Genomic DNA, 27,311 nt, shown 5'->3' with positions numbered 1-27,311 from the left:
GTATTAATTGCAGCAGTTTGAAAGAAAAACACATTTTACATGCTATGCATTAAGTTTTTTATTTAACTTGTGCAAAACTTAATGTACAGCATGCAGAAAACTTTAGACTTGTTTTGCTTGGGATTATTGTTTCTGTCATATCCCTGAGTATTGACCAGTCCTTCTGGAACACACCCTGTATTTGATATGGTGTTTTATAGGTCCTTTCTACTTCCTGTGCAATGGGTGTATTTTAAATATGAAGTTTCATTTGTAACATGGAGATGACAATCTTCAATCAGGATTATCAATATTTACTTGATGTCTTGTTCTTTTACTGTCTAATATGATCTAATGATGTAAAATTTCTTGGAATAATCCCTGTCATGATATAATCACTATGCCACAAGTGCACCCCCCTTTTTATTATTCTGCCCTTTCTCAAATGGTGACAAGTTGTAATATCTCTTTGTCATGAGAATGAAAGACTGTTCAAAGATAAATATTTGTTCTTTTGATTGTCAGTTTGAAATGTCATCTGTTACAACTGTCAAAGATGTTTTATTTTGAGTAAGCCTGGAAAATATTTTGGTGTCGAGCAAGAAGTTTCGTTTAAACTTGTGCAGTTTTGATCATAATGTGAAAAATATTTCAAATTTGAGTATATTTATTGTTTTTGCGGAGTGGATTGGATTTCAGAATTTGACAACTTAGTAATGACATGTGAATTTTTCTTAAGCATGAAGTACACCAAGAAATGAAAAAGAAAAAATGTAAAATGCAGCTTCAAATAGCGACAGATTTGGGAAATTAAGGTTTTTGTTGTAGAACAAGGTTGTATCCTAGATATACTGAATAACACTTGTATTACAGTGTATTAAGTTTTTGGTTCTTTATTTGTGTGGTTTAGAACAAACTAATTTGTAATATGTGTATGCACTCTACTAAAGTTACAATAATTAAGTAACTATAACATAGAAATTAATAGCAATTAATTTAAATTCTGCATTTCTTGAACTAATAAACATGTGAAACTGGAGATGTATTCAGTTGACAGGAGATATATTAACAGGAAAAGAGACAAAACTAATATTTTGGAGAAATTTTTTTTTACAGAATCTCATTATACTGGAATCTTTGAGATTTGTAGTGAGTTCACAAGCCTTAGAACCACAGTTCTCAAAAGAAATGTCCAGCTTTTTCAGAGACTATAATTAGAAATTAATTTTTGTTTAAATATTTAAAGCTAGTTGCTTGCAAGCAACCAACAATCACTCCTTCGAAAGGTGTATCAGTGCAATGGCCATATTGGCTCCCAGCATTCTACTGCAGTGTAAGACTTGAGACACAAGCCAAATTTCGTTGTTCATGTACAGTCTGCCATTAATACATCGGATACATGTTATCTGGAAACAGCTATTTACTCACCAGTCTCTGCAGTTCAGGGCCATCTCATCTGATACTCCTACTTGGTAGTGATTGAACTACAGCTCACTGCCAAGATCTTTAGCATAAAATCATCCGTGCAGTAATAAGAAACAAATTCGAATTACGTGATGGTCACAAGTAAGTGTCCCACTAAGTGTGCCTGAAAAAGTGGCCACTGGAATTGGATTCATGGTTCGGCCTGTATTTAGTGAGTAGGAAGGGTCACAAATAAATGTTTGTACTGAAGGGGGCAGCAAGGTTCCTGACAAATTCACCATGATTAAACCAGGAGATTGCTCAAGTTAGAGAGGGCATTTGTAAGTAATTTTATTATGAGGTATAAAAGAAATTTCTGAGGATGTGGGAATCAAAGTAGTGTAAGGTAGTGTATGGAAGCTATGAGGAATTGGTAGGATCTTTGCTTGTTAGTGGTACTGCTAAGTTGGAATAATATGTAAATAGTACAGAAATATTTCTGAGATGATGATGAAAGTTTTAATTTGACTGTTGGAGTGCAGGGTCGTATGTCTCACAGATGACATTGAGGAAAGTAATGTTTAAGTAAGGATTTTGGGAAACCAGAAAAGGTGATTCTGGAAGGTCTGGTCTTGGGTAGTATTATTAAGACCAGTGGCGGAGGGTTAGGAACTGGTGCATTTAGAAATGGTGGAGAAAGAGTGGCATCCAGAGATGGTGATTTTTATGATTGGTCTGTTGGTAGGTATACAACTTGACAGGATTTCAGGATGAGCTTTCGGGACTGGACTTTGGTTATAGCAAAGGCGTATTTTCAGAACTGGTAAAGATTGAATGAGCAAGAGATCTAAGCAGCAACAATGAGGATCAAAAATGGAGGAAAAGGCATTAACAAAATATGTTTTGAAAAAAGTTATTCTTGTGCGAATACTATATATAGATGAGTTTCATCTTATTACTGAAGTGGAGAGAACAGTGTGGTACATGGTGCTAAAGGATAGGTAAATAATTATAAGAAAGGACATGCAAACAAAGAACTGCATATATGATCGTAAGTAAATCTTCACAAGCTCCATTGTGCTGTAGAGTGTGATTCAGCAGGTAAAGATGAAATCTAATAGAAGAAATTGTGAAGCAGAAGCAGAATGCTTAGTGAAATCAATCTCATAGCCAGGAGAAAATGGTGGTATCACTACAGTAGTCCATTACAGTGTTGATACAATAATTTTCGGTAATGAATTTCATGAGTTCTTTAAAAAAATCACAGGTGTGTGTGTGACAGCAAGTAAAAACTTGTAAAAAAAATTGAACTTGATATCCGGGTACAAGTAATCAAGCTATTTTCTGACGTGCTACAGCCACAATTTATACATAAAAATATGTGTTTTTGTGAAATATTTCCTTTGTGCTCACCCATAAAAAGCAAAAGTTGATGAACGTGGTGGATTAAACCAAAAACTCTTAAATACGGTGGAATCTTAACATGTGGGGGAGTGCATTTTCCTTCCATAGTCAATGGTAATGCATTGTACTCTGCTGACACGAGTACAGTGACCTCTAGTCGACTTCTCCTTGTTCATTGCACTGAGCAGTTGAAGTGGAATGTTCTGCAGTATTGCCAACTACACTGCTTACACTTCGAACTTGTCACGTGCTATAGTGTAAACAAAGCAGGTTTTGTGAAATCACGCATATACACATACAAGTTTTCCTTCACATGTGGAACTTATTTATACCAATGAATATGAAATAAAGTTAAGCCTGCTGTGATTTCAGTGTTTCTTTCTCCCAGCAGTCCGTTACATTTATAACAATCTGTCTGCCATCACAATGCATTGAACACCATTGAGGACTGAAACAAAGATGAACAAGCCATTACACAACTGTTCCCTGAACATGTCCTGTTAATTATGGTGCCACCCATAGCAGATGGAGGAGCCTACATTGGCTGCAGTTGGTAGAGGCACAATAACTTCCGGATTCCGTAGACAGGCTACGAGTAGAACTACTGTCAGTAAAATTAATGCACAGTAGTGAGGGTGACAAGGTGTAACTATATACATTAAACCTAAGTGGAAGCCATGGTCATTCCATTTGCTGTACTGACATACACTGGTCACCTCAGCTGTACTGTGGAACAAGCCGCCAAGTAATCTTGGCGAGAAGCCTCTGCTTTAGCATGATGTCACCATGCTATACAGCTATTGACTGCAGGTGGTAAACAAATAACCAAGATGTAACAAACATCCAGTGTTGTAATCCAGCAGTTTTCACAGTATTTCACACCTTTCAGATTATTTCACCATGTACGCCATAAATTTTTGCTAGTTTTGAGGTGAACGTAGAATGAAAGAACCCTCAAAACTGCCTGTTTTAAGATATAATTTGTGGCAGTAGTATTACTGGTGGCAAAATCCACTTTTTTTTTATAATAGGTCTATTATATGACATACCATTTTAAAATTTCTTTCTTATTTGTTTCTGGATTTGTGAAGTGCTTATGTCAGTTGCCGTTATGAATGTTGTTAAAATTGCTACCTAGGAGGAGGAGAATGAAATTTTGTACTGATTTTGATTTGTAGCTTTTGTGTATGTTTATAGTTTGTAATCCAGTACATTAGGAATTTTTAATGTTTCGTAGGTTAAGGTATGTAAACTTACTATGTAGTGATTCATACAAAGTGGTTTTGGCCACTACAGAATGGGGGTAGCGGTAAGCATTGAGGGGAGGGGAAAAAGAATCTCATGCTGGGCGAAAAACGCATTTCTCTTGCAGAACAGCTCATGTACACTGTTATACCAAAGACTATAAATTACACAAAATGTCAGCACTCAGAGATGGAAATTTTGAAAGTACTTGTTCATTCTGCGGACTGCAATGTAAAATAAAAATAAAATGCAATACGAAGTTTTCTGGACAGCAGTGATGAATAATTCAAATTTAATGTGGTGGACTTACCACGATCTGCCAACAGCCACTAAGCTCTAATAGGAAAAGTGACAAAAGATGAGGACTTCCTTGCACATAAAATACAAAAGAAAAGTCATTTGACTCAACATCCACAAATTAGGCTGGTAAATTGGATCGTTGATAGTCAATATATGAAATATAAAACAAATTTGAGCTATAAGTTTTATTTGCAGATTAATTATTTAGTAATTACAATACAGTATTCCTAATTACAATACAGTATTCTTAACCCAGTCCAGAATATTCATTTGTTTGGATTTTTCATGCCGCTTAAGTAAATAGTATTTGTGTCCAAAACTTGATAACATTGCTAGCATATTGTCTTTCACATGAAATTGCTGCCCTGTAGTGCCTGAAAGAAACTCACTTTTTCGGGAATTTCTTCATTAGATTCCTCCTCCTCCTCCTCCTCTTCTTCTTCTTCTTCTTCTTCTTCTCCTCCTCCTCTTCCTCCTCCTCCTCCAGCACCACAATTAAGTCTGATACGCTGTTTCACTATGTGGCCAGTAGAGTCTATTTCGCATACACTTGAATTTGCATCACATGAAACAAACTTGCTGAAATCTAAGTCTGCTGGTCACACTACACCCCAGTCTTTCCCTTCTTCTTCATCCAGAACATTAGGCATGTCGATGTAGTCTCCCTCATGTGTCGGAAAATGACATTTTCTAAAGCAGTTTTGTATTGTGTTGAGGCTTATCCTATTCCACACCTCCGGAATAAAGTTAAGAGCATCGAGGAGATCTACCTTCAGTGTGGATGCACCTTCAAGTAATCCTCCGTCAATCATTGCAATTGCTTTCTGCACTAACTTCTTCTGGTAATTAAATTTAAAAGCATGGATAATCCCCAAATCTAGAGGCTGCAAGTAGCTAGTGCAGTTTGGAGTGGGAGGGGGATATTACTTTAACATTTCTCAGCATATAAAAACTTTTCAGATGTGCAGCACATTGATGAATAGAACTATTTTTTTATTTTTTGCCCCTATTTGATCATCTAACTGGATGAGGAAGTCTTCAAAAATTTTCAGACATCAAGGAATTTGAATTTGCTGTGTACTTTGTGAGCAACTTTTTAATATTTTTGAGTAGCGTGGTTTTTTAAACTTCACAAATTACAAGAGCGGAAGCTCCTACAGGCCATTTACATTGCAGCACAGCAAAACTGTGACACTCTGTTTCAACATAGTGCCACCATGACAGATGTTTTCATCATATGGCAAAGTTTTATTTGGCTGCAGATTATAGAACAGTTCTGTTAAGTCTGCGTTGAAAACATCTTTCACTTCATAGCCTCCAGTCAGTCCCATCTCAACTCACTTTTCCAGTCACAAAACATTTTTTTCGATAACAGTAGCACTTTCAGTGCATAATGTTTTGTAAACTAGATTGTTGCAGTTTTTAAACCAGTCTATCCATCCATTGGATGCTCAGAAATGGTCAATTCCCAACTGGGCAGCAATATATAGGGCCTTTTCTTTCAAGAGAGTTCCATCTATGGCAACATTTGCTGTGCGTGCTTGCTTGAACCACGTTGCAAGAATTGATTCCAATTAAGTGGCAATGACTTCATTGATCTCTTCTTCTTAGAAGAAGATCTGCAACAGTAGAAGTTCCTGTCTTTACGTTTCTTCACAGTAGTATTTAAAGATGTCACTGAAATTCCAAGAAATGCTGTGAACTGTGCACGAGTCCCTATACTAGAGTCAACTTGTTTTTATATTTCCATCTTTTCTTCTAGTGAAGGCACTTGGTGTTTTTTGTTGAAATTACTGTTTGTCTGAAATGATTTTTCACTTGCACAACTCACAAACACATGGAACAGATATAGCTACCACAATGAACATGCAATAATTCTTATTCTGTTGTTCACTATCTGTGGTTTGTTTGCATCAGGGTAGCTTTTTTTATTAATTTTGGATTTTTAAAATTTTTTTTCTACTGGGAAAAAAATAAATGAAAGTATCACACATCGTAGTTTTCCGTTGCAAAAACACAAGACTCAAATAGAAGAGGATTGTATGTAGTCCATCAGAGATTCATTATAGTCATGCGGCCTCCTCATTAACAGATACCACGTACCACATCATTATCGGAAAAAAAAGTAGGTGTGTCAAAAATGTAATGCTTTAATTGTAAACATTTCTGTCTGTTGGGTTAAAAATTGTACTTGCAAAATAAATTTGGCTTTAAAGTGAGTGGTAGTTTTACGTTTCTGCAGATCCTATTGAGATTTAATGGTTAGCCAATTTTAAGTTCATGATTCAAACTTTCAAAAGCTTAACAGTATAAATGTTGGGTACTATTTGTCAAAGAATGAAAGTTTACACATTTGATGGGTTCTGTTTAAATAAGAAAATTACTATAAATGCTATGCGATGGAGCGTACTTCGGTGAAAAGGAATCAACCTGGACAAACAATATTATCACAGCAGCTAAGTGTTTAAACCATAAGCATAAACGTGGACGTCTGCTTGATGACATACTTTGTCACCATTCTGTTATTGTTTAACATTTTTCTTATGAGCTGCACTTCATATGCTCACCACACTTCATATTCTCGTCCCTGTTAAAGTGTGAGAGAAATAGACACATAAAAAAATGAATTTATTTTGTCAATTGATGTTACACACTATTAGAAATTGGCTCAATGAATTTCTGTGCACTATGTTTAAAAGAAAGCCCAGGCACTACAGTTCCGCTTCATGCATTCTATCGCTGCTACCAATCTTGACAATCTACAGTGTGTGGTGCAAAGTATATACCGTATGTGAGTTGTGTATATAGTTGTTGCAACTGTATTGTGTCAGATTTGAACACGAAAGTCTTTAAAATGTGCTATTACATACCCTTGTTCTATTTCCATGTGACATCTCTGCCATAGCACGTGATCTCCATGAAAAGCATATTTGAGCACTTAACAAAATGCTTTGACTCCTAACTGCACTCCCATCATTGAAGGACCACTCCCCCTCTCCACAAATCCAGCAGGCAAGCTCATTTTATGTGTGTTAGTGTGGCGTGGTGGCTACGCTGGCTGTTGAGTGATGTAACAAGTTGTCAGCCATAAGAGCTCACTAGCTGGAAATGGCCAATGTTTCCTTGATTCTGACCGAGCATATTCTTCGAGACTCGGGGTTTGAATTTAAAAGGTTGATATTGTTGCTGAATACAGTACATCAGAAATACATGCAAAAAGACAAGGCTGAGTTATAAGCTGCACAAGAAAATGTGGCGGTTGGGCCTCTTCATCACATATTGGCTTGGTCCAAAACACTTCGCACCGAGAGCCATGCTTTTACATTGCTGACACAATGTAGCAGTAGTTGTATCATTATTTTGTTGTGATGCTAAACATTGCAGCTTTTGTTGGCAATGCCGATCATGAATAATGTCAGCATTTCCTCTTTTAAGTCTCCCCTCCCTGCTGTGGCCTAAAATATTCCCTTAACTCTGCCCCACGTATCTTTTATGCTACTTATAACTCGTTGAGTCACATCAAATGGCGATACGAAGAAAACAGGACAAAGCCAAGTCAGACGTTGGGTAAGAACATAGAATCAAGGTAAATGTTACTAGGAAGAAATGTAAAATCAGGTAATTTTTAGCATTAATGTAATCGGCTTTTCACAGAGACTACAAATTTATGTTCTAGAATTGCATAAAACATAAAATTGAAGTTCCACTGTAGTGTTTCTGACCAAGTGATGTGGTGCAGAACTTGAGACACTGAACTAACTGCTGTCTTTTTCATTTTCAGGCTACTGAAGGGACAAGTAATGACAGTGGTACTGAGAGCTTGGGGGAAGGTTCTCGCACTGGCACACCTACTAGCTTTGCTAATAATTATGTTGGCATCCTCACACTTCTGAATCAGCAAAGGGTATCTATGATCTTGTCTTTGAGGAACAAAGAAAATGAAATACATATTTTGGTAATGTTGAACACGTCTCTGTGGTTTTCAAATTGTTTATATTCTTTTTCTTTACAGTCAGCTGAAAGAGCAGCATTTCGGAGATCAAACTCTGTTGGCAACCGTGGTCCTGGTAGACCACCCGTAACAGATATTCCCCTAGAAGAACTCTTCGCAACTGAAGATGCTGTATGTGTTACATTTATTATCAGAACTTTTTATTAAGAGAGTGCAACACAGTTCTTACACCAGTATTATTACACCTAGAAACTAATGTGGTGCCAAGTACGTCTTGAATTATTATCTTTATTGATGTGAATGTTGTAATCCTTAATTCGTCTTCAGTAACAACAAGCTAATTAATAAGTTTTCTGTCGCTTCTCATTTATGACCATATCGATAATGTTTTGTATTATTTTGACTGTCATTCTTCAAAAAACTGCCACCAGGCTGTATTAGATAATGAATTTTTCACATAAGTAAACTAGTCAAAATTTTTTTTTCACTTCATTAACATGTATGGGCTTAAGGGAATAAGAAAAGAAAAAATAAGTTCTATGAAAAAAAAGGAGAAGAACGAACTTTTCTATAGAGGGACATACTGTAATTAAAACAGAGCCAGTTTGTTTGGAAGTGCCCATCTGTGAAATATAAATCTGTTGACAGTCAACATTCAATACTGTGTTGCTGTACTGTGTTCTTAGTAATATATTTGGATCCTACATGGCTTACTGTCCACAAGGTTGTTGAGACATTGGTGCTCAAGTCTCTTAAGGATACAGGGTACCTATAAATTGTGGAAAAATCTAAGTTTTTTATGACTTTATTAAATTCTTAAGTCTTTCATGATTACATTGATAGATACATTGTAGGGTTTCAAATGAAAAATGAACTATATATAGCAAATTTTAAAGTTACGGTCATGTATGCCGCCACACCCCCTTTATTTCTGTTACAGAAACCAGTATAATTTCGAAAAGAACTGTGAACTTTCTGTTTCCAGTGATTATATATATGCTACATTGTATCTGTTGATAACCATGCAGGTTTCTAGTGTCTGTAAATGATTATCTTTGCTAGTATTTACTTTTGTTTCACTGAAGCAGTTTGTTCATGTGTTACTGGATGTTTGTTGCCCAAGTGCTACATATATTTGTGGAAGTACATATCCTTTAGTGTGCAATAAGTACAAACTATGCCACGCATCAAGAAATTCAATAAAAGGAAATTCCGTGGTAACCAGTTCACAAACAAAGCAAGCCATGCTGTGTAAAGTAAACTATGTTATCAGTTCTTCAGGGAAGAAACTCCCACATGGTATGCCTCCTGATGATTCAAATTTTTGTGTTAACAATGACGCTGTTTGTAGTGGATTTGTTGTTGTTGATGTGGGCATCTTATCTTCTTCGATAAAGGAAGTGGAGAAATGTAAACAATATGATGATGTAGGCTGCCTGGAAATAACTGAACAACAAAGTAGCAGGAAGGGCTTAGCGCCAAAATTAATTGTTCTGTGTAGATCCTGCAATAAATTTACCCCGAAAATGACTTTGAACATTGTACATAATTCATATGATGTGAATTTGAAGTTAGTATATGCAGTGCGTACAATAGGAAAAGGAAAAATGGCTGCTCAAACGTTTTGTGGTTTGATGGACCTTCCTCCTTCTCCCAGTAGGTTCAGCAAGTCCATAAAAATACTTTTAGGTGCCTTGATAATTATGTCCAAACAATCTAGTTGAAGAAACAGGGGCGTTGCTATTGCACTTGATGGGACATAGCAACATCGAAGACATCTTTCCTTGAATGGTGTTGTAAGTGCTACTTCTCTGGAGAATGGAAAAGTTGTTGATGTTGAGTGCTTGTCTAAGTACTGCCACACCTGCCATGGTAATGCTGAAGGACATATTGAACATCAGTATTCTAAGAATTATGATGGTTACAATGGAAGTATGGAGTGTAATGGAGCTCTTAACATATTTCAGAGGTCGGTGCCGATTTATGACTTTAGATATATGGAGTACCTAGGCGATGGGGACTCGAAAGCTTTCAATAAAATTAATAAGTTCAATGTTTATGGTGATACCTTGATAACAAAACTGGAGTGTTGTGGACATGTGCAAAAGAGGATAGGTGCTAGATTGAGAAAGCTATGAGAGAAATGAAAGGAAAGTTGCTATCTGATGGAAAATCTCTGTCTGGCTGAGGCAGATTGACAGAAACTGAAATAGACCTCCTTCAGAGTTATTATGGATTGGCCATTAGACAAACTGCACCTCTGAGTGATGTTACAGCAATGAGAAAAGCTGTATGGGCCACCTACTTTCTTAAGTTGTCCACAGATGACCATCCTGTTCACAAACTTTGCCCTAAAGGAGCAGATTCTTGGCATGGTTACCAAAAAGCAAAAGAAAGTGGTCAAATGTACCATCATAAGCATTCTCTTCCTGAGCGTGTTATGAATGAAATAAAACCAATTTTTAGAGACCTGAGTGATCCTGTTTTGCTTAGTAAATATCTTCATGGGAGGACTTAGAATACAAATGAAAGTTTCAGCCATTGCATATGGGAAAGATTACCCAAGAATGTTTTTGTAGGACTAAATACATTAAACATTGGTGTACTAGATGCAGTGATATGTTTCAATGATGGGGTAATAAGAAGGTTGGAAGTCCTGAGAAATTTAGACATAAAATGTGGCTCTAATATGGAAGATAAATTGCTTGCATGTGACATACAACAGATGCATGAAGCTGAAAGATTTGCTCTTCAAGTTACCAAAGAAGCAAGAAGTGCTACGAGGAATGCCAAGACAAAGCTTGAAGATGAAGAAATGCTGCAGGATCAAGACTGTGCTTCAGGAATGTTCTGAGGCACAGTTTAAATTTGAAAACTTAATAAACCACGGAATAATGTAGATAGAGAGGTAAAAATTGACACACATGCCTGGAATGACATGTGGGTTTTATTAGAACAAAAAAAAAAAAATGTCCAACAGATGGCACTGGACAGCAAAACGTCAGTGACTGCGCATGACAATCGTGTATAAAAGGAGCTGTAATGAGAGAGAGAATCAGATGCGCCAGCAGTTGCAGCATGTTGACGTTACCTGAAAAGGTGCTTTTAGTGAAGCTGTATTATCAGAATGGTGAATGTGCTAGTTCAGCGTTACAATCGTCTCCCCATAGGAAGGGGATTCGAACGGGTAAAGGTCCGTTGACAAATGCAGCTGTGGCGGGTTGTTGAGACGATAGACCCCATAGTGGCCGACAGAGCACAAGGCCTAATGCTGCTGAGACAGTTCAGGAAGAAACGGAGACTGTAGCGGGTTCGTCTATGCATGGGGAAGTCAGCGCTCATGCAGTCGCATGTCGCACCAGCATTCGATACACTACTGTTTGGTTGGCACTGAGGCGTACCCTCCGATGCTGTCCGTACAAAATCCATCGGCATCATGAACTGTTACCTGGTGATTTAGTGAAGCGGAGGGCATTTGCAGTGTGGGTGTTTCAAAAGGTGGCAGAAGATGACGATTGGTTGAGTAACGTGTTGTGGACCAACGAAGCTCATTTCACGCTCCGAGGGTCTGTCAACGCCCACAACTGCAGAATTTGGGCTACCGAAAATCCTAGAACTGTCGTGGAAACTCCATTGCACGACAAGAAAGTCACGGTATGGGTTGTATTTACCACATCTACTATTATTGGGCATTTTTTCTTCGACGAAATGCGTGTAGTGCAGGCAATTCCATTCGTTTGATTCTTGTCTCCTGAAGAAGTAAGTTCATGAATGGATGAGGTGTGCTGAAGCATTTCTGTCTTCAGAGGTGAATCCAATTGCTAAAATGACGATTGTGGGGCTAGACAGTGGTTTGGAGGATTCTGTTCCTATACTGCACAACCCTCACATTACGCTCAATAGTGTAAGAAGTGTCTGAAGTCTGTAAATGATACAAGCCAAAAACGAGAATGACCCAACTCCCTGAAAAATCCTGAAACTGCATGCTCAAGGCTTGCATTGGTACTTGGTCTCCTCCAGACTGCCCTGCAATGTTTGCTAGAATTCAGAAAAGTCCTGAATCTAGTAAAGAGATCCGATTGCCATCGATCAAGGTCCCTGTCTTCTTCATATATCACAAAGGTGGGGAGGGGGGTTGGGGGTTGTACTGTTGTTTGCAATGGGTGCCTGTAACACACTCTGATTGTGTGGATACAGTTGCATACCATCTGTATTGACCCAGCTCCCTCAGTTTCCTGCAAAAAGGCAGCACTTAGTTGTTCAGTTATGTATAAGCCATAATTTATTTGTAGTCATCAGCTGATCAGATCTAGAATGTTTTGAGTCTTATGATAGTGGTTGAATGTTCAGTTGGTGTTGCTATTTGTATATATTACTTTGACAGACAACTTCCTGTTCTAATATCCTTCCTTGCCGTACCTGGTCTAAGCTTCAAATTACCCTTTGAGATATGTTGGCAGGCTGTACAGTGTACACGAACTACATTGACATGTCAACAGCTGGAGACAAAGTGCACTTTGTTGAATTAATGTTGCAGGTTTACTTGCACCTCCTTTACACAATTTCTTTTGGTCAAAAGAGAACTGACATGGATAATGGTGCAAAATTCTCTTTGAGCAGTCAATAATTTTTCATAAAAATTCTTGTTTGCGGCTCATAATGTATCTCACATTTGTTTCTCTGCTACCAGATCGATTTATGTGAATGTGGTTAGTTGATCTTGGTGGTAATGATGGTTATAATCATAATTACAGTTGTGGCTGAACCCATTGTGTAGCCTCTTCAGTTTCATCATCATCAGATTTAACTGCATTCTGGTAACAAGAACCTTATTCTAGCCACCTTAATTTGTGGTTGATCCAAATTGTATGCGTGAAATGAGGAATAACTGGAGATGATGATAAAACTTATAAAATAATAGAGTTGGAGTATGAGGGCATAAAATTGTGTCAGCAGACCTTCAGTATTGAAAATCTTGATAGATGTAGGACTCATCCAAAATTATTGAAATTTGTTGAACTTAACTTTAGCCAACACAGTGTAAAAATTGAATTCAGAGGAGAAACGTGGCTTAAGACAGGAAGATGGCATTTCATCAGTGCTGTTCAACTGTGGGTGAGAATATGTGCTGAGAGAAAGATAGGAATATCTAATGAAAGGAAGGTACCACAGTAACCCCCCCCCCATCCCCCCCCCCAAAAAAAAGGTCAAAATTGTAAGATCCAAAGACAGAATAAATTTTAACTGCTTGGGATTCACTGAGGAGCTAGCTCTGTTGTCCAATGACATTCAGGAACTTGACAATGAGCTAAATCGGGAAATAAGAGATGGAAATATCCTTCAAGAAAACAAATTACGTTAATGTCCCGCCACTTTTAAAAACAAATCATAACATGAAATTGATATCACAGTCTAAATTTTAAAAAAAATGGAGTAATCATAGACTATATTCTCAATGAAAAGCCAATGTTGCATAATAAAAGAAACAATGTACCAAGGCTCAGTATATCAGCAAGAAGCCCACAGCAGTAAAGGCCTCTCAATTGCCACAAAATTAAAATATTATAAAACAGTTACAGAATCACAAATAACATGAAAGTGAAACTATTTCCAAAACAATGTACACTGCATAAGCAAATAGAAAGAACACTAATCAGAATGTGTATAGCCAAAAATAGCAAGCAAACAGATACTAGTGATTAGCTTCCTATGTGCAAGAAAATGGAACCAGTAATGAGGATGGTTAGGAACAAATTCTTTACTTTCCTTAGATGTCTAATCAGAATAACAGAAAATGTAATCGTTAGGAGAATGATAGATGTCATGGAAAAGTAAAAACTGCATTAGATGGGTTACAGAAATCGAGGAAGATATGTTATCAGGTAACTACAAATTACAGTAGAAGATTTAAAAAACAAGACAGTCAAAATAAAAAAATAAAATTCTGAGATGAACAAACCAGTCAGCAAATTAAGGTCAGCAACAGATAATGAGAAGTGTGATTTCAGACAGAGAAAGAAAGTTGAGATCTGAGACAGAGAAATAGTACTGAGGCCAACAGAAAACTGAAAAATCCATTTTATGGGATTGGCTTAACTGGTCCAGTAAAGGCCATTCAACGTAAATATTAAGTAAATAAATAGAAGTTATGTATGCCTCAAAATTTTTTATTATTATTAATATTGTTGTTAAAATTGTTATAATTTCTTCAGCTTCCATCATTATCATAATATTATTGTAGTTAAACGTTTGCTGCATGTGGTTTCTCATAAGATTAAATAATTATGGAGTAGCTGAAACAATTCTGGGAGATAAACTGCAGCCACATTCCAATAAAGAAACAGTTTGCCAGAGAGTTTGCAGACTACGAGTGACTGAATGATCCAGAAAACTAAGCAAAATTTAGTAGGAAAATCTATCAGGCTCAGTGGCTAAATGTCAGATTACAAATCCCACAAACCAAAAAAATTTTCTTACCATTATATTTCACCTTTGGCAATGACTTGTACATGTGAAAAATGGTAGGTTGCAATGCGTTCAAATTCTATGTTTAACTGGCTGGGCAAGTCTGTCCAAAGGTCAGAGGGAGACACATGCCTCCTCCAATCAGATGGTGACTAACAAAGTGATGCAATGTTCAAACCAATCTTTGTGTTGATGACAGATTTATCTTAATGCTGCATGGCTTTTTGCATACTCAGTAAATAATTTTCATCTAAAGTAGTTTTTGAGGGCAGAGGGGGGGGGGGGAGGGGGGAGCTGAGAGGACTGCTATTAAGGGGACAAGGACTCATGTCTGGGGTCTGGGGCACGAGTGACATCTTTAACAAAACTGACCAAGATGGTGAAAACTTCATAAGTTGACAGTCATGCATTATCAAAGTAATTGTTGATGTGTGTACATATTAACTGTATAAGGTTTCAGATAACATTTGTAAATATAAGTTCATCAACAGAATATTCAGTAACTGTGATTCATTTCTTCAACAGACTCAAAAACAAAATAAAATACAGCGACGTGGTGCATCGTATGCTTTGACATCCATAGCATCCTATTTTGGCAAAGATCTCCCTTCCAAGCTTCCTAAGTTGTGGGAATACATTGTGGGAAAGCTGATGGAGGTGATAAATCCAAATCACTTTGGTAAGGACCTCACTTAAACTTTCATACATTGTTTAAATTTATGTTTAATTGTCTGACTTTCTAAGCAAACAAAGAGCACTGAATTATGGTAGATTTTATTGTGTTTTGATGTTAAAGGATCATACTCCTCTTGCATTATTTAAATAGTATTTATTTCAAATTCTGCAAGCACATAAGTAAGAAACATGGAAACTATAGCCAGGAAGAAAAATCTTTATGGCTACAAAAGATGGTGTCATAAGTACTTATTACCAGACAGTGTTAGTGGTAAAGCAGCCAGCTGACAGATGTTGAGCATTCAGATGCTACCTTGTGAATCTAGTACAATTTACAATCTGGCAGAGGTGAAATGGGACAGTTCCTGTATTGTAGTAACCATCATCACTGGACTCTTTAAATCACTTAAAAACCCAGCTCTTTGGTTTGGATTGACAGTTCTGCAAATGGAATGATAAACAGGGTGCTTACATTTTTATTTATATTGCTATTACCAGTATATGTAGTGTTATTAACTTATTTCTTATATCTGAACACAAGTAATCTGCACGACTTCATTTATCTGTTTTGGCCAAGGCTAGGAAGCTTTTTTGATTATGTGTTTTATTGAGATGCTGTAAAAATCATATCAGTTTTGTATTCCCATATCCAACATTATAGAAGACTGACTTTTTGGATATGGAAATACGGAACTTACACAATTGTAGTAGTATCTCGTCAAAATACCGAGGCACAATAACTTATTATTGGTCATATTCCATGGCTGTGTATCACAACGAAGGACCACGATTCTTTCATTATGCAAGAAAATGTTGACATTCACCCACAAAAGTAGTTTTTATTGCAAAATGAGGAATGATCAACCCGCAGATGAGATCCGTAGAATTTTCATTGTTAATTGGTAGACATGGATAACAGAAGAAATCAACTGTTACTTTGATTTATTTATTATACTGGTATACATCTTGAGTCCCTTACTTTAAGGAATGTAAAGTCATTATGGACAGTCCGCCCCCCGGTAGTTGAGTGGTCAGTGCAACACAATGTCAATCCTAAGGGCCCAGGTTCGATTCCCAGCTGGGTCGGAGATTTTCTCCGCTCAGGGACTGGTTGTTGTGTTGTCCTAATCATCATCATTTCATCCCCATCGACACGCAAGTCGCCGAAGTGGCATCAAATCGAAAGACTTGCATCCATCGAATGGTGTGCCTGACGGGAGGCCCTAGTCACATGACATTTATTTATTTACTATGGACAAATACATACTTCAACCTGATCTCCAGAATATGAGACCAGTGATTTATCCATTGCTCTGTCGAGATCAAGTAAGTGCAGAAAACTTGGAAGGTCCACAACATGATTTTTGGTGTCTTCGTTTATGAATAAAAGGTAGGTTGCCTATAACCAACTGTTCATGAACGCAGGAAAGTCCAGGTTGGAATATCAACAGTTATGAAAAGGATATATTGCTACTCACCATAAAGATGACATGTTGAGTTGCAGACAGGAACAATCAAAAGATTGTTACATATATCAAGCTTACAGCCAGAGCCTTTTTTAGAAAGGAAAACACTCGCACATTCACACAAACAAGCACACCTTAGGCACAGATGACCTCCAACCAGAATGTGACAAAGACATTGTGCTTGCTTGTGTGAATGCGAGTGCATTTTCCTTTCTCAAGAAGGCTTTGGCTGAAAGCTCAATATGTTAAGTCTTTTCGTTGTGACTGTCTGCAGATCAACGTGTCATCTTTATGGTGAGTAGCAATCTTTCCTTTCCATAATTGTTGTTGTTCATGAACACAGATCTTTCTCAAACTTTAAAATTTAAATGAAAAATTTGTTTATTGTTCTTTCACAGATTATAAAAATTCTCTGTGTTTGGTAAGAAGTGTATGAATAAATAAATAGTTTCATTTTTATTTCCAAGGTGCTCCACAACATCCTTGGAAGCAAATGTTGTTGGAACTTAAGTCAGTTAGCATGAGCAGTCTATAAATCTAATATTGTCCTTCCCATTACTATTTGGTGGTCACTAAAAGAAATGTGACCATGGTGACTGGGACATATTTGGGCGAACATGTAGCCATAGACCTATAATTTTAGCATAGATGGTGTTGGCATATTGCCCTTCCAGGTACAACCTTCCAATTTCTGAAAAATCATCACTGGAAATAGGAAAGATTTTTTTTTTAATCTAAAATTGCAAACAATGTGATAATGGTGCAAGGATTCAGAAAATATTAGCAGTCAGTATCTACAAGGCAGCTGATGAAATTCAGAGACTACAAAGGAAGCCGCAGTTCAACCAGATAACATGATTCTACAGAATTTGTGGGCCACAAAATCAGTAACTTCATTCTACATCAAATGCTGTTTTATGTATGTGTTTCTGTTGTGAATTGCTAGACACTTCATCACAGTTACAACTGTTATATCACTGTGGTTTATTGTGATCAATTATATGTGATATTAGCAGAAAATATTAGAAATGACATTGTGTACAATGGTAAGCTGCTTTTTCAAATTAAGTTAGAGAAACATAATTAGTTATCAATCTTCAGAATGTACTTGTGAACAAAAATCATATTCTCAATACTTTCCATATTCTCAGTCCACTTCATTAACTTCTGTTGTGAGGATGGGGTGGTTTCTTTGTTACTATTTTGCCTGTGTACTCGCGTATGAGCCACATTCTGCAGCATCTGCAGCTTGAACCAGCATTTCTTGTGCATCAATTACATGAGCATCATTGAATTTCTACCTGAAGATGAGAATATAGATAAAAAAAAAGTAGTGGCTAAAATGAAACTCCCCTTATTAGAAATAAGCTTCAGTTTTTAGCAGCAGTAGTTAAAATGCTTTGACAGTATAAACCATTGTAGATGCAGCTAAATTTTCTAAAATCATGAGGCAGATTTTTGGCCAGTTCACGAGGTGAAATTTCAGTACTGCCAATAAACACTTGTTAAAGTATGTACTAATAATTCCTTTTTTTACCTTCCCCAGCCCATCCCTTTCTCATCCCTAATGGTGAAACTATTAATTATGAAAACTAGAATAGTGTATGTACTTCTATATGTATCTGTTGACCACTGAAATATGTCTCCTCTGTGTAATTACTGGCCAGCAGTTCTGTCTCATAATTTGATATTTTTCTCACAAGGAGATCACACAGCAATCAGGTTAAGCAGTTAGACGCAGCTCCCAAAAATTCTTTTCAAGCTTGTTTAACACGCTAAAGTAAAATCCATTTTTCAACCGGCTGTGTGGCTCTTTGGTAGAATGCTCGCTTGCCACGTGGATGCCATATGTTTGATTCCAGGCTGGGGCAAATTTTTAAACAAATATTAAAATTCTATGAAAATGTCTGTGAAGTGTAAAATACATCAAAATGAAAAAAATGTTTAGTTTGTAATTTTTTTTTATTTAAGCAACCTTCCTTAACCAATTTTTTTATAAAAGATTGGTAATTAAGAATTTGTACTTGCAATGAAAGCTGGATTTTTGTAATTGATATATAATTAGAAATAAGAAGACATTCATTTTTCATAAAAATGGCAATTAGATATGTATTAATCAGCATATATTTGATGAATTTTATATTTAAATGATGTAAGAATTCGATAAATAGTAGCCGAAATGAGACTTGATCCAGTAATTACCAGACTGTAGCACTACAGATTTTTTCCACTTGTGTGTATTTTATAACAATGAAAATAATCAGTTTTTTACAATATAATATAATTGGATAGATTAAAAAACCTACACACATGCTGCGGCAGGAAAACACAGATATAAAGGTTTTACAGATGCAATATTTCGGAGCCAATGGCTCTTTCTTCCGGCAGAAGGGTTGAAGAGGAAGGAAGAAGGGTGAAGGAAAAAGACTGGAAAGGGGTAGGAAAAGATGTAGAGTTTGAAAAAGCCATTGTCTCTGAAAGCTTGCATAAATAAGACTATCCTCCTGCTGCCACTTGGTGAGCAGATTTTTTATCTATTACATTATATGTATATTTTATGCTTAACGGAAGTGCTCATAAAACATGCACCATTGTTTAAAAATTTGTATCGGACAGGAATCGAACCCAGGCTGCCCATGTCACGGGTGAGCAATCTACCTGCCTGTCAAAATCTGTACCTTACTTTAGGTTGTTAAACACATTCAGAGTACTTAAAAGTTGATTTTCTCAGGAGTTTTTGAGAGTTGCATTTAACTGCTTTCAGGATGGATATTTAAGATCTGAATTTCACATACCATAAATATTAAAAAATTACAAAAATCCAATTGCCGTGAAGTCTTCTTGTCAGATGAATTATCTTTTTGATAAAATTGGCTATATTTTATGAAATTTTATGTTGGCCTTCGCCATCCATTGAGAATTGAGATTTATCTGCAGGGCCTTATAAAATACACAGACAAATGTCTATTACTTGAGCTTAATATTTGCACATGACAACAATAAACATTTGAAGGAGATTGTTGTTAAGATGATAGAGAGGAGTGGTCCAAACTTGAAATGCTGATCATTAGTGACAAAAAAAAGAGACTGTTGTTGTGTTTTTAACAACAACCACAACAGCAGCAATAATGTTAAAGAGACAACATTGTGATATCTTCCATTGGATTAGATTTGTTTGGAAATGCTTCATGAGTTGTTAGCTTCGATCAAATAGAAAGACTGCAGCAACCACAACGGTACTGTCTGTACCTTGAATGTTTGCAGTATGCTGTATGAACGGGCACAGTTTTGCATTTCATCATAACAGGCTGCATCTAAATAAGTAAAAACTTCTGAAAATGGGCCTTTTTTTGTAATTGAAGAGATTTTATGTTCTAATGATGGAGTTGAGCAGCATCTTAAACTTATTATAGCAGTTACTGTAATAGTGTTCGATGTGACACAAAACTTCTAGAGTAAACTATTCTGTAAGAAAGTTACCTTACACATCCAGAACACACACGTTTTTCCACTCTACCTTTTTTCATATTTCTTACTTAATTTGTTTTTATTCTTTTGTAATTATACATCAGTGTTCCACTATGAAAAAACAGCACCAAATATTCCAAATTATTGGATTTAAATTATGTGGGAAAAAGAGTGTGTTTTCTGAAAGTAATTTTTGTAGATATTGATTGTGAGAGTTGACTGACACAATTTCTGTGTTAGTAGAAAGCCTCAACAATGCTCAACAAAAACAATATGAAACACATGTAACAGGTTGTGTGAAGTTGTTACTGCAATCAGCCCACCACAATCACTGGTTGATTGCTCACTGATGTAGAAATTGAACCTTGAGTATTGCTTGAAACAAATGCTGACATCACTTTTTTGTCTAGAAAGACGGCAGGGGTGCTATTATGAGTAATGGAGAGGATTGTATTATAAAGTGCATTGATGAAAAATTTAGAATAGTTGCATTGCCTGAGAGCCAGAAATAGAACAGCTATTGGCAACAACTAAGTACTTCCACAAGAAACAGGTTGATAAGCTGATTCAGGTGAATCATGATGCCACTTGGCATTAAACTGCTTCAGGCTTAGGAATTTCAAATGAACATGTAAATCAAATTATTTTAAATATGAGACTGAAGGTGTGCGTACTACACTCACAAAAGAATCGTCACAGCAAAACAGATTTAAATCCAAGTCAGTCATTAGAAAAGCTTTTACAGTACAGATGATGATTTCTGCTTCTATTATGTGAGCAGAAGATAACAATTAATTCAGATCATTGCAGGGATGTGCTCTCTCACTAAGCAAGGACAGTTTGAAGTTGTAATGACACAAAAGTGTTGACATTTCTGTTAGTAATCCTGCTGTTGGTGCAATCACAAGTAATGCCTAATTTCACTGTGCATTTAATGGATTGTTAATTATTTAATGTTTTTAATTTTCTTGCAAAAGAATTTGATTCTGGTTGGTTTTTATATATGAACATCGCAGCTAACTGGGGTTCATCCACCACATAGTATAGACTGGGTGCTGTGGCACCTGCCCCACATACCAGAAATGTTCAGGGGACGAGCTTCATGATGCCTTGTTCATTTTTTAAATGTAGTTAAGTACTCTGGACTGTTTTTCGAGAGTGACTGGAAAACTTATCACAAAATTAATAAGTCTTTTACATTAGCTCTGTTGAGCAAAAAATGTAATGTTAATGGAAAAATGTGTTACACATCAGCAAAGATAACTGGGCTGCAGAATACATCGTAGTGACGAGGAAAAGAATTGTAATTAATTTTCCTTTTTCAAGTTAATTGCCTTTTCTCAAATTGAGTCCACTGTTTGAAAGAAAATCTCTAGCAAGAGAACCATTATATCTGGTGACCATGATAGGCCTAAGGGAAAAAGTAGTCAAAAAAAAGAAACAAGGAGTCAAGACCAGTGATGTTTCATAAGTAATAGCCTCCAATCATATTAGCCAAAAGAAGAATGATTGGAGCCAATATATTTACAACAGCAGCGGGTGCCGAGAAATATCTCTCATCCATTCCCATATTATTTTCGTCAAACTTATGATGTGGATAAACACCATGGTTGTCACCAGCTGATGCATTACCGCATGTGCCAGGACCCCAGCTACCAACTGATATCACAGAGGAAACACAGTTTTTCGGTGTGCAGCAGCAGACTGATGCTGCCAACATCACTGCTACAGTAGCAGACAATACTGACACTGGCCATGAACAGAGGAAGATGATTGTAAAAGTGAACAAGGTCAAATTGAACTACCAGAGAGTGTGTTTGTGAAACTTTGCGTGAAATAACAACAAGTAGAAAGAAAGTTAACTTTCTTTGTTAAAAGCTAATAGCTTCAATAAGATTATACACGGCCAGTAATGAATCAGATTAAATTAAAGAAGTGGTAGTGGATTTAAACAAAGATTTATGCTTACAGATGTCAGATCAAAGTAAAGAGTTAAATACCAAAATGGACAGTATTGAAATAAAGAGGTAGGTAGTCAAACTAAAAAATAGAGAACTTGTCAGTTGCATTTTTAGCTTCTAACCAACATAATACAGACAGATTTGCTGAATTAAATGATGGTATGACATAACTTGATAAGTGATTGCAAGTTCATACTGCATAGTTGAGAGAAGAAAAAAAAAGACAGTTAAAATTAGATTTGAATACAATTGACAATCAGTTAAACAGTTTAAAACTTACATTACAAGAAGAATTGGTTAAAAATAATTTGTTTGAAAGATAACAATTAAAAATATTAAGTTTTTGACAATATACTGTAATCTCATAGATAAAAATCTACTCACCAAATGGTGGCAGGAAGACACACATTTAAAAGGAGGTTATACTTATGGAACCTCTCGGATCCAGTGGCCGGCCGGTGTGGCCGAGCGGTTCTAGGTGCTTCAGTCTGGAACCGCGCGACCACTACATTTACAGGTTCGAATCCTGCCTCGGGCATGGATGTGTGTGATGTCCTTAGGTTTAAGTAGTTCTAAGTTCTAGAGGACTGATGACCTCAGATGTTAAGTCCCATAGTGCTCAGAGCCATTTGAACCATTAGGATCCAGTGGCTCCTTCTTCTGGCAGAAGAGTTGAAGGGGAAGGAAGAGAGGTGAAGGGAAAGACTGTAGTGGTTGAGGAAAAAGGGGTAGATTTTGGAAAAGTCGCCCAGAACTGCAGATCAGGGGTCACCGCTGACTTCCTTCTCATCCCGTCTGGTAAATCTCCCCTGACCCACGGTTCTGGGTGACTTTTCCGAAATCTACCCCTTTTTCTAAACCTCTCCAGTCCTTTTCCTTCATCCCTCTTCCTTCCCCTTCAACCCATCTGCTGGAAGGAGAAGCCACTGACTCCAAAAGCTTGCATAAGTATAACCATCTTTTATTTGTGTCTTTTGCTGCTGCCACTTGGTGAGTAGATTTTTATCTAACTGATTTCATGTTTGAAAGAGGTATTCAACAACAATTGAGAAGTACTCCACACTAAAGCAGAAAGTGTCTATTGATGTAAATGCTCAAAGAAAATTACAGTAAAAGGGTTTCTTGGATGTTGCAACTCAGTTAAGGGAAAATAGACAGGAAGTCAAAGCTTTAAAGAAACAGGTGAACTGTAACATCTGCTTGAATAGTGAATTAAAAAAAAAAAAAAATAAAAATAAAAAAAATAAAAAAAAACATTCCAATAGGAGGATTGTTAGTAAGGAAAGTTTAAATAGAGATTGTAGGACCCACACTATTGATTTTAAATGAAATCTGAGGACTCTGAAAACCAGGGAGAATTAAAAGGGAGTATTATGCCTTCACCCAGAATGAGGTGAATGCAGACAAGTGGTGGGAGGAATTTTGTCTGGATAATGGAAGTTGTCTATCCAACAAGTTTCCATGTTTTAAGTCTGAAGGAGAAATAAATCCTATTTTCTTTGTACGAACATTTAAAATAGCCTTCCCATCAATGCTGGGATAATCAATTTGGATGCAAAGTATCTGAAGGCTTAAGCTGTGTGGAGGTGCCACACAAATTTGTTTTAGTGATAGTGCATTGAACTGTAACTGTGGAAAGGATAGATTGCTACTCACCATATAGAGGAGGCATTAAATCAGACAGGCACAATGAAAAAACTACTAAAATATTATGCTTTTGGACAGTCCTTCCTAAATAAAGAATGTGCACTCATTCACACAAACTCAGCTCCACACACATGGCTACCATCTCCAGGCACTGGAGCCCCAACTGCGACTGCATTTGAAATGAGCAGCAATCTGCCAGGGTGTGTGGTGTAGGGGTAAGGAAGAGGCATTGGGTGGGGAGGGGGAGATATAGCAGGATACTGGTGAGAGAGGTTGTTGTGCTGCCTGTGGGAGTGTGCAAGGACATGATGGGGACAGGATAAGGCTGCGAAGTGCAGTGTTGGAAGGCATGCTTAGAAAGAGGAAAGGGGTGTTCTCCCCACCCTTCTCTCTCTCTCTCCCTCCCTCCCTCCTTTTTCTCTATGTGTCTGCATGTCAAGACGTCTTGTACGTGGTGAGTAGCACTATATCCTTTCCATGTTGTTGTTGTTGTTGTTGTTGTTCAGGGTAATATGTAGAGATAGCTTTGTAGGTGATTTCCTTAGGATGTTTTCTAATTGATGAGACATGAGCTAGAAATTTGTCTATTAGAGTTGTTAAAAAATTGATGAAACAGTTGGTAAAGAAATGTTTTTGCTGTCTGTGGTCCAGCTAATAAGGCTTCTGAGGATTACCAACCCCAGTATACTTACACTGATGAGCCAAAACATTATGACCTCCTGCGTAATACCTTGTTTGTCCATCTTTGGAATAAAATACATCACTGATTCTGCATATCTGGGATCCAACACTCTGTTGATTGCTTTGTGGAGGTATGTTGTGTTAGATGTCTATGCACAGGTCATGTAATTCACATAAATAACAAGCCACTGATTTACATTTGCAGTGAAGGTACCCAATAGCAATCCAGATGGGTCCTACAGGCTTTACACGAGGCAAATTTGGGTTCTGGGACATGGACAGTTATACTGCTGAAAGATGAAATCGCCATTGGAAAAGGCACCATGCATTTTTTTTTTTTTTTTTTTTTTTTTAACTTGTCAAGTTTCGTAGGACTAAATTTGAGGAGTAAATCTCAAAGTTCATGGAACATGTCAGTACATGCAATTACAACATAAAAGTAATAACAGATAAACATAAAATGCTTATGAACCCAAAAAAAGATGCACATGGGATTTCCACAACAGATTACTACCTATTTGAACACCTAGAAATTTGAACTGTTCAGTTTCACTAATCATGTGCTCATTCTGTGAAATTAAAAAGTTGGGTTTTGTTGAATTGTGTGTTAGAAACTGTAAAAACTGAGTCTTACTGTGATTTAGCGTTAGTTAATTTTCTGCAACCCATGAACTTGTGTCACAAATTGCACTATTTGAAACAGAGCCAATGTGGCACACAACGTCCTTCACTGCCAAGCTAGTGTCATCAGCAAACAGAAATATTTTAGAGTTACCTGTAATACTAGAAGGCATATCATTTATATAAAATTTATATAAATAAGGAACAAGAGTGGCCCCAACACTGATCCCTGGGGCACCCCTCATTTGATCGTACCCCACACAGACCCCACGTCACAGCAATTCTCAACACTGTGAATAATAACTTGTTGCTTTCTGTTGTTCAAGTAAGAGGTGAACCAATTATGTGCTACTTCCCTTATTCCATAATGGTCCAACTTCTGGAGCAATATTTTGTGGTCAACACAATCAGATGCCTTAGTTAAATAAAAAAAATATGCCAAGCATTCGAAACCTTTTGTTTAACCCATCCAGTACCTCGCAGAGAAAAGAGAATATAGCATTTTAACTTGTTAAACGACTTCTAAAGCTGAACTGTACATTTGATAGCAAATTATGTGATATAAAATGATCAATTATGCTTACATACACACTCTTTTCAATAACTTTAGCAAAACACTGATGGCATAGAAATAGGTCTAACATTGTCTACATTATCTCTTTCTCACTTTTTATAAAGTGGCTTTACTACTGAGTGCTTTAATCGTTCAGGAAACTGACCGTTCCTCAAGGAAAAATTACACAAATGGCTAAGTACAGGGCTAACATATGCAGCACAGTACTTTAATATTCTGCTAGGCACTCCATCATATCCATGAAAGTCCTTAGTCTTCAGTGATTTAATTATTGACTCAATCTTGAAAAGGCATTTGCCAAGAGAGTTATATGATTCCCTGTAGAAACTAATTAATTTTTACGTAATTCACCAGTGATGCTCAGAAAATGATTGTTAAATACTTTACATATATCTGACTTATCAGTAACAGAAATATTTTTAATACGAACTGACTTTATGTTGTTGACCTTGTGCTGCTGAACATACACTTCCTTCACAACTGACCATATGGTTTTAATTTTATCCTGTGAATTACCTATTCTATTTGCATACCACATACTCTTTGCCTTCCTAATAAGTTTTTTAAGCACCTTACAATACTGTTCGTGACTACTTCTAACATTTTGATATAATTCCCACTTTGTTCTACATGATACCCTTATCCCACTAGTCAGCCAACCAGGGTGCCTTTTACTGTTAGTACTCCTTTTAGAATGTTCTAATGGAAAGCAACTCTCGAAGAGAATGAGAAATGTGTTAAGGAAAGCATTATATTTGCCATCTATGTTATCGGCGCTATGAACATCCTGCCACTCTTGTTCCTTGACGAGGCTTAAAAAAACTCTCTATCACCATTGGATTAGCTTTCCTACGTAGTTTGTAATTATATGTGACATTTGTTTGAGTGCAAAAGCCTTTAGTGTTGAAATTTGTGCATCATGGCCTGAAAGACCATTCACCCTTTTAATAACAGGATGCCCATATAGTAAAGAAGAATGAATAAAAATATTGTTTATGGCTGTGCTATTGTTGCCCTGCAGCGTAGTTGGAAAAAACACAGTATGCATCAGATCATATGAATTTAGGAGATTTACCAACATCCTTTTTCTTGCACAGTCATATACAAAATTAATATTGAAGTTACCACATATAACTAATTTCTCGTACTTCCTATAAAGTGAATCAAGAACCCTCTCTAGCTTGAGCAGAAATGCTCTGACGTCAGAGTTTAGGGAACCTATAAACAGCAACTTTTAGAAGTTTAGTTTCACTAAATTCAACTGCTCCTGCACAACATTCAAATATCTGTTCAGTGCAGTGCGGTGATAGGTCTTAGAACTCAAACGGAATACTGTTTTTCATGTACATGACCACTCCCCCACTCCACGAGGAACTCCTTGAAAAACAGCCAGCTAATCTGTATCCTGGTAGAGGAAGCCTCTGAATTTTCAAATTATTTAAGTGGTGCTCCGATATACCAGTAACTTT

At 36.8% G+C, this 27,311-nt stretch overlaps 1 protein-coding gene across 1 annotated transcript in view; it reads left to right on the top strand.

Moving 5' to 3' along the window:
• The window catches only part of LOC126236674 (TATA-binding protein-associated factor 172), a 320,919-nt gene that overhangs the window by 133,871 nt on the left and 159,737 nt on the right, over positions 1-27,311 (top strand). Inside the window, exons 19-21 of the mRNA XM_049946158.1 lie at positions 8,114-8,236; positions 8,345-8,455; positions 15,275-15,428. Coding sequence (XP_049802115.1) covers positions 8,114-8,236; positions 8,345-8,455; positions 15,275-15,428 — 388 coding nt within the window. The remainder of the gene's footprint in view (positions 1-8,113; positions 8,237-8,344; positions 8,456-15,274; positions 15,429-27,311) is intronic.

This window comes from Schistocerca nitens, chromosome 2 (genome assembly GCF_023898315.1).
Source record: "Schistocerca nitens isolate TAMUIC-IGC-003100 chromosome 2, iqSchNite1.1, whole genome shotgun sequence".
Lineage (NCBI taxonomy): Eukaryota > Metazoa > Arthropoda > Insecta > Orthoptera > Acrididae > Schistocerca > Schistocerca nitens.
This window is presented reverse-complemented; position numbering and strand designations above follow the sequence as displayed.